Here is a 7,334-nt window from a genome sequence, read left to right on the forward strand (position 1 = left end):
GCGTTTTTAGCCACTAAACAAAAACTGTATTGCAACACCTTCCCTACTCACCTGATCTGGCCCCCAATGACTTTTTCTTTACTGGAAGATAAATGAAAGATTGAAAGGAAAACTTATGACAACATTCAGGACATCAAGGGTAATATGACGACAGCTCTGATGGCCATTCCAGAAAGAGTTCCAAAATTGCTTTGAAGGGGGAATAGGCACTGGCATCGGTGCACAGCTTCCCAAGGGGAGTATTTCAAAGATGACCGTAGTGATATTCAGCAATGAGGTATGCAGCACTTTTTCTAGGATGAGTTCCTGAACTTAATTGTCTGACCTCGTGTGTGTGCGTCTGTGTGTGTCCGTGTATGTCTAAATTAGAAAAAAATTGATTCCGTTGTTTGCTCCTAGAAATCAATCTTGGGAATAGTTTCAGGAGAGAGCTTTCAGAGATTTTATTACACTGACCTGTGACCCACTCCTAACTCCCACCTGACTCTGCCCCATGGTAGAGAGAACATGTAACTCCCAACATCACGTCTCATAATTGACGATATGTGTCCTCCCCTTTCTGAGGAAAAACACCTTTAAAAGGTTATTTGAGACCATTGCCCACCCTGAGTTCCATCACTGACCTCAGAGGTTCCCAAGCTGGCTGAGCCCCAGGACAGTTTGTGGGTTTCTTACAAACACTCAGGCCTCTCCCAGACCCACCGTCTCAGAGAACAGGACACAAGCCCAGGAGTCGCTTCTCTAACAAGTCCTACAGGTGAGGCTGACGCACAGCCCTGTGGGAATCCCGGTGACGGTCTTGCTACTAAAAGTGTGACCTGAAGACCAGCAGCGGCACCAACCTCCTCATAAATCCAGAGTCTCTGCTCTGCTCCAGACTTTCTGAGTCTTAACGAGATGTCCAAGGGATTCCTGTGCCCAGGGAAGTTTGCAACTCGCTGGTCTACCTGCCTTATCTCCGTGGGGCCAGATCTGTGCTGTCTGCATAGGTGGGTGGTCTGATCAGATCACAGCACTGGGGGTCCAGGGTTCAGTCCTTTTCCTTTCTCTTCTGCAGCCATCACTCCCTTGGTGACCTCATCTGTGCTCAAGGCTTTAAATACCATTTATATGTGTCACCCCCCAAGTCCATTTCTCCAGCCCAGACATTTCCCCTCATCTCTAGACTTATCTGCTCAACTGCCAGTCTGATGACCTCACTTGTATTTCTAACAGACATCTCAGCTCCAGCGTCTTTAAAATGAATGTCTATGAGGCCCCCCACCCCTCAGATATGATCCTTCCAGAGTCTTCTCCATTTCTGCTGAGAGCAACTCCATCTTTCTAGTTGTATCCTGAGATGTGGGGTGTCCCTGACTCTCGCATCTGACTCACCCATTAGGAAATGCTGTAATGTCCACCTTCAGGATGTACCCAGCCCCCACTCCCACTATTCCCACTACTCACCTCCAGTGGCAGCAGGTCCAGCCCAGAACCCTGCAATTTCCTCTGGCTTCCTGAGGGCCTCCCTCCCCCAAGTCTGTTCTCAGCAATGAAGCCCTAGCAGCCCCTGAAAGGAGGTCACACCATGTCCCCTTCTGCTCCTAACTGTCCTGTACCTCCCCCCTCAGTCAGGGCACAGCTCACTGCCCTCTACCACCCTCCCGGCCACGTGGTCTGGCCGCACCTGTCTCTTCTCATCACTCTCTGCTGCAGCCACACCGGCCTCCCTGCTCTTCCCAGAAACCAGACACACTCCTGCCCCCAGGGCATTCCCACTGCAGGCTCCCTGCCTGGAAAGAACAATTCCTTATGTCTTTCCCATCTTCCCTGAAGGTCAGCTTCCCAGTGAGGTCCCGTGAGCACTCCAACCAAAACAGCCATCTTCCCAGGCTCCACACTCCACACCCCGGACCCTTTTCCCCACTGCATTTTCCTAAAACACTTACCTCCTTCTAACATAAACACCTTCCTCGTTTACTGTGCTATAGGATATAGTTTGTCTCTTCCCACTGGAACAGACACTCCCCAAGTTCAGCCATTTTTCTGACTTTACTTCAGTGATGTTTCCCAGAGGCAGAAACTGTCACACATCTGGCACACAGCCAATATCAATGAATGATCAGTGACAGCGCCTCCCTGTTCTAAGGACAGTGTCTTTATTAATGTAGCCTTGGGTCAAATGCTGTTTTGTGGCAGCCACAGCACCAAGTCCCCTCACACTGGCATCAGGGCCACCTCCACTTTTCTCACAGGTGCTGCTCTCCCCCCTCCCCCTTCTTTCTCCCACACCTGCCCTCCTGCTCACCACAGCAGTTATGTTTCCCTCTTCAGGAAAGTGAGCCCCGACTTACGGGTCCTATTCTCTAACCAAATATAAATATAAAGTAGACTCTGCTTCATCAACCCCTGAGTTTGGACTGGAGCCAGCACTAGAGCTCAGGGCAGGGAGAGAGGGCGGTGAGCAGAGCAGAATTCCAGCAGGAACTGATCTAAGATGGGAAATTACAGGATCCCTCCTCTGCTCATTCCAGAACCTGGTTCCTCTGGTAGTTTGGGAAAAGATGGAAAGAATCATCAAGCCCTAGAAAAAGGCAAAAGCTGGATGAGTCTGAAATGCATCTCTCAAGACACATACTCCTATGTGTAGGGTCCCCCTGGCCTTGTGGGGACAATGACAGGAAAACACCTCCTGCTGCTGACAGACAGGTGACACCCAGAGGAGAATGAGACCAGGACACGTAACAAGAACAAACACAGTCATATTCCTCTATAGAAACAACAAATGAACACTCGAAGGATGGGGGCCGAGAGCCGGGCCAGGCCTGAGCCTTGGTGACCCGGCCACACAAAGCCGTCACTGACAAGACCAGACCTGGGTCATGTTCAAGTCCCTGTGATCGCAGGTCCTGCTGGGACAAGGTCCTACTGAAGGGACGAGGACAAAGGGCAGAGAGGTGACCGCCCCCTAGGAGCGACCACATCAGAGCCCCGACTGGGCTCGGATGGCGTCCACGCTCGGTCCTCACAGCTTCTCCTGTCTCCACCTGCAACAGACTCAGCCCAGCAAACACACGAATTCTGGAAGGTTCTCAGTGCTTCCATTTATTTCCTCTCCAACTTTAGGATTTTCTCCTTCAATTAACCCGTCAACCGTTCATATCAAGAACTGAGAAAACAAATTCATATCCAGATTCTTATTTCAACAGGAAGTAAGAAGGTGCTGCTCAGAGTAACATGAAGGAAAGGCGGGGATGGAAACAGCCTCTGCTAGAACAGGACAGAGGGTCAGGGAAGACACTCGGTCAGTGTGGGGAGGGAGAGTGGAGGTCAGGGGGCGGGCAGTCTCCCAGCTCCTCACATGATGCGAGAGGAACGCAGACACACTCAGATGCCCTTTGCAGAAAGAGAGCTCAGAGCTTCCTGTGTCACAAAGTGGGGACAGGAACAAATCTCGCATCACTCAGTCCCCACAAGGTAGCTGTCTCACGCTGTAGGAGAAAATAATCATGAACAAATTCAGGTTAGTGGCTGTAGTGGTGACATTCTCAACAATCCACCGCTGCTCAAACTGTCCCAAAGTATCCCCAGCACCCAGTCCTGTTCCCTCTGCTCCCCCCCCCCCCCGCCCCAACTTCAGGCCTCCAGGTCTCACCTTTAGAAGCCGTGAGGGACACATCAGAGCCCTGGGCACTGTCACCGCCTGGGGGAGCACAAAACAGGATGTGGTCAGAGCCCACAGCAGATGTGGCTAAAGGAGGAATTATGGGGGTCGGTGAGCTCCCCCAAGGGCTTCCATCTACACTTTCCCAAGGGTCTCAGGGATCACCCCCCTCCATACTCACCTGCAGCCTGAGCGTAGCTCCCTCCTTTTCCACCTGCAGGAAGAAAACATCACGTGAAAAGCCAGGAAGGAGGCAGGGCCATGAGGTCCTAACAGAACCCCCTGGTCCTGGACCCCAGAGATGTTTCCAGACATGTGATTGCAGACCCACCACAGCAGAATCAGGAAATCAGAGGAAAGTACATGTGTGGGGACTGGACCAACCGCCCTCCTGGAGGTCTGTCCTCAGCAGGGACCTCCCGCTCTGACCTGTGACTATTGAGAATCAGGTCCCCATCACCAGAATCATCAAGGTGATAAATCTGTCCCTCATTGTCACACGTGCATTAATAAAGTGTTAGCAAATAGGGCCCCATACAGGGAAAGCACATGTGTGTGGACGGTCCTTCCCACTAACGAGGCAGGACACACGTCCACCTGGGGCCTGAAGACCCCCAGTGGCACAGGACACCTCAGTCCCCGTCCCTTCCCTACCTGAGCGCTTCCTGCTCCACAGCACAGCTCCAGTGACCACAGCTCCAAGAACGACCAGCACAGCAATGACGCCCACCACCATGCCAGGGGGGATGGCGGCCTGAGGAGGCGGCTCTGGAAGGGAAGGGCAGGTGAGGGCCCTGACCCCAGGCCTCAGCCCTGACCTGACGTCCTCCTGACGCCCCTGCTTTCCCTGAGAAGAGGCCCTGTGCCCACGGCCCCCTCCGTACCCCATCTCAGGGTCAGGGGCTCGGGCAGTCCCTCGTGCTGCACATGGCACGTGTATCTCTGCTCCTCTCCAGAAGGCACCCCCACGGCTGCCCACGTCTGGAAGGTCCCGTCCCCCGCGGGCCTGGTCTCCACGAGCTCCGTGTCCTGGGTCAGGTCCTCCCCGTCGCGCTGCCAGGTCAGCGTGATCTCCGCAGGGTAGAAGCCCAGCGCCCAGCACCTCAGGGTGACGTCACGGTCAGGGGTGCGGTGGTGGGTCACGTGTGTCTTTGGGGGGTCTGAGGAGAAGGGTCAGAATATTCAGGACGTTTGCATCCTCAGGGGACACGCCAGCAGTGGTCACGTGACCGTCCTGAGAGCGGTCAGGACACCTGGGGGTGGGGGAAGGGAGCACAAGACCAGACACCGCACTGGACACAGGCATCGGGATAACCTCTGGTCTTTAGAAAGTTCTAGAATCAGGGTGAGACAGCCCGTCAGAGGCAGGTCTCCGGTGGAGAGAAAAGGGTTCCCGGTCCTGAGCTGGGTGGAGGCCACGTGACCCAGAAAGGCGGGGTCAGAGCTCAGTCACACTGTGTGCGGGCCGCGAACACGGCCTGAGAGAGAAGGTCCCCGGGTTCCCAGGGCAGCGGCCAGGGTCCCAGGGAACCGCTGGTCGTTATTTCTGGGATGGTCCCCCCTCCATCCTGCGAGACCGCGCCCCTAAGTGTCCCTGAGAGAAGGGCTCCGGGTCGCTCTCTGGTACCGGATCTGAACACCCGGGCGGCCTCCATCCCCCGGGGTCGGGGAGGGGGCCCGGGTGTGGGTCCCATGTCCTCCCCTCCCCGCAGGAGCCCCGCGCCCCGCTCACCTGCGCGCAGCAGCGTCTCCTTCCCCCTCTCCAGGTGTCTGAGGAGCCAGTCCAGGCACCGGCCCTCAAAGTAGCCCCTGAGTCGCTCCGCCTCACCGGCCGCCTCCCACTTGCGCCGGGTGATCTGAGCCGCCGTGTCCGCCGCGGTCCAGGAGCGCAGGTCCTCGTTCAGGGCGAGGTAGTCGGCGCCGTCGTAGGCGAACTGAAGGTACCCGCGGAGGAGGCGGCCGTCCGGCCCCACGTCGCAGCCGTACATCGTCTGGAGGGTGTGAGACCCTGACCCGGCCCCTAGGTCAGCTCCGACCTTTAACCCCGACCTTTAACACCCCTGCCCCCCCGCAGTGATGGCGCCTGAACTGAAAACGAAACCGGGTCCAAGTCCCCGCGGGCTCTTCCCCGGTGGGCGGGCCGGGCGGGTCCCGCAGCCTCGGGGTGACGCTCGGACCCGGAGACTCGGGGGACCCCGGCCCGTCCGTGGGGGTCGTGACCGGGACCCGCGCCGCGTCGCTCACCGGCCTCGCTCTGGTTGTAGTAGCCGCGCAGGGTGTTCAGGTTCACTCGCTCAGTCTGTGCGTTGCCCTTCTGGACCTGCGTCTCCCGGTCCCAGTACCCCGGCTCCGCCTGCTCCACCCACGGCCCCTCCATCCACGCCGCGCGGGGCTCCATCCTCGGACGCGCCGCGTCGCTGTCGAACCGCACGAACTGCGTGTCGCCCACGTAGCCCACGGAGATGAACCGGGGCTCCCCGCGGCCGGGCCGGGACCAGGAGGTGTGGAAATACGTCACGGAGTGGGGGTCTGGGGGCGGGGAGGGGCTGAGACCCAGGCGACCCCCTCCCGGCGCGGGTCCCGGGTCCGAGGGCGATGGGCCGGGGGGGGGCGGGGGGCCCGGGGGACGGAAACGTGGGAACGGAGGAGGGAGGGGCGGGAGACCCGAGTGGGCGGGGCACGGGGCGGGGGTCAGGAGGGGCGGGGTCAGGCGGGGGGGACACGTCTTCCCCGGGTCCCGCGCCCCCACCGGGCGGTCCCCGCGCTTCCCCCCGCCGAGGCCGTTCCCTCCCGACCCCGCACTCACTCGCCCGGGTCCCCGTCAGGCCCAGGGCCCCCGAGAGCAGCAGGAGGAGGGTTCCGGGGCCCATGACGCGCCTCCTCGGGGTCTGGGGACAATCTGCGTGAGGGCGGGTCCGGGGACACTTTATAACCGGAAAGGCGGTGACACCGATTGGCTTCTCTGGAACCGGACACGCAATGGGAGTGAGACCTGGGGCCGCGTCACGAGTTTCCAGGCAGGAGGACCCGACACAGGTTGTGAGAAGGAGAAGTGAAACCGCGGGGAGTGGGGACTCCCCGACACTGAGCTTCCCCCCAGACTCCGCCCTCAGGGGACCTGGGACTCTCCCTGACCCCTCCTCCTGCTCTGAGCGCTGTGTCACGCTGTCACCCTGAGTCCTGACCCGGGGGCTGTCTGAGGATCCAGGGCTCAGCCCCTTTTCCTCCCCGTCTCTTCCCGGAATCCCTCTCCCTGAAATGGACGTCCTGCCTCCCACCCTTTACCTCTCCCCCCCCCCCACTCTCCTGGAAGAAGACACCCCCAGGGGACCTGATGCCCCAGAGTGAGCGCGCCCTGGGAATAGAGGAAGGCCAGGGTTTTTCTCATTAACCCTGGAGAAGTTGTGCCTGAAAACACCAGCCGGAGATTCTCCTAGAGACCAGGCTCCTTGTTGTTTATTAACCACAGTGGGGAACAGCCTTGGAAACCCCTGATCATCAGGAAGCTAATCTGTAAAACCGTGATCTGTCCCACTTGGTGCAGAAATGTGTGTAAACAGCCCTGCACCCAGACTCTCAAAGCTCCTAAGTCTCACTTTCCCAGACCGTACACCTGTGACTTCGGATGTTTCTACTATAAAATGATCTTCCTTCCACAGCCCTGAGTTTGTCTGTTGTGTCCCGGCCTCCT

General features: G+C 58.0%; 1 protein-coding gene across 1 annotated transcript; it reads right to left on the reverse strand.

Moving 5' to 3' along the window:
* Window positions 1-2,722: 2,722 nt before the first annotated feature.
* Window positions 2,723-6,540, reverse strand: LOC308496214 (class I histocompatibility antigen, Gogo-OKO alpha chain-like). The gene is made up of 8 exons (XM_081045097.1): window positions 6,450-6,540; window positions 5,888-6,172; window positions 5,376-5,651; window positions 4,528-4,803; window positions 4,298-4,411; window positions 3,825-3,857; window positions 3,635-3,682; window positions 2,723-3,470 (listed from the first exon to the last, which is right to left on the reverse strand). The coding sequence occupies exons 1-8, from the start codon at window positions 6,511-6,513 to the stop codon at window positions 3,466-3,468; spliced, it is 1,101 nt and encodes a 366-aa protein (XP_080901223.1). The 5' UTR covers window positions 6,514-6,540; the 3' UTR covers window positions 2,723-3,465.
* Between the last annotated feature and the right edge of the window lie 794 nt (window positions 6,541-7,334).

Source organism: Rhinolophus hipposideros, assembly GCF_964194185.1.
Source record: "Rhinolophus hipposideros genome assembly, chromosome: 3".
In the NCBI taxonomy this organism is placed as follows: Eukaryota; Metazoa; Chordata; class Mammalia; order Chiroptera; family Rhinolophidae; genus Rhinolophus; species Rhinolophus hipposideros.

What these genes read in the sequence shown, in the direction of transcription:
- LOC308496214 (XM_081045097.1), bottom strand. Translation starts at nt 6,513, where the DNA reads ATGGGCCCCGGAACCCTCCTCCTGCTGCTCTCGGGGGCCCTGGGCCTG. An exon ending in GCCCCTGACCCTGAGATGGG is followed by an intron (nt 4,412 to 4,527) that starts GTACGGAGGGGG and finishes CTTCCCTTCCAG; the next exon opens with AGCCGCCTCCTCAGGCCGCC. An exon ending in GTGGAGCAGGAAGCGCTCAG is followed by an intron (nt 3,858 to 4,297) that starts GTAGGGAAGGGA and finishes TTCTTCCTGCAG; the next exon opens with GTGGAAAAGGAGGGAGCTAC.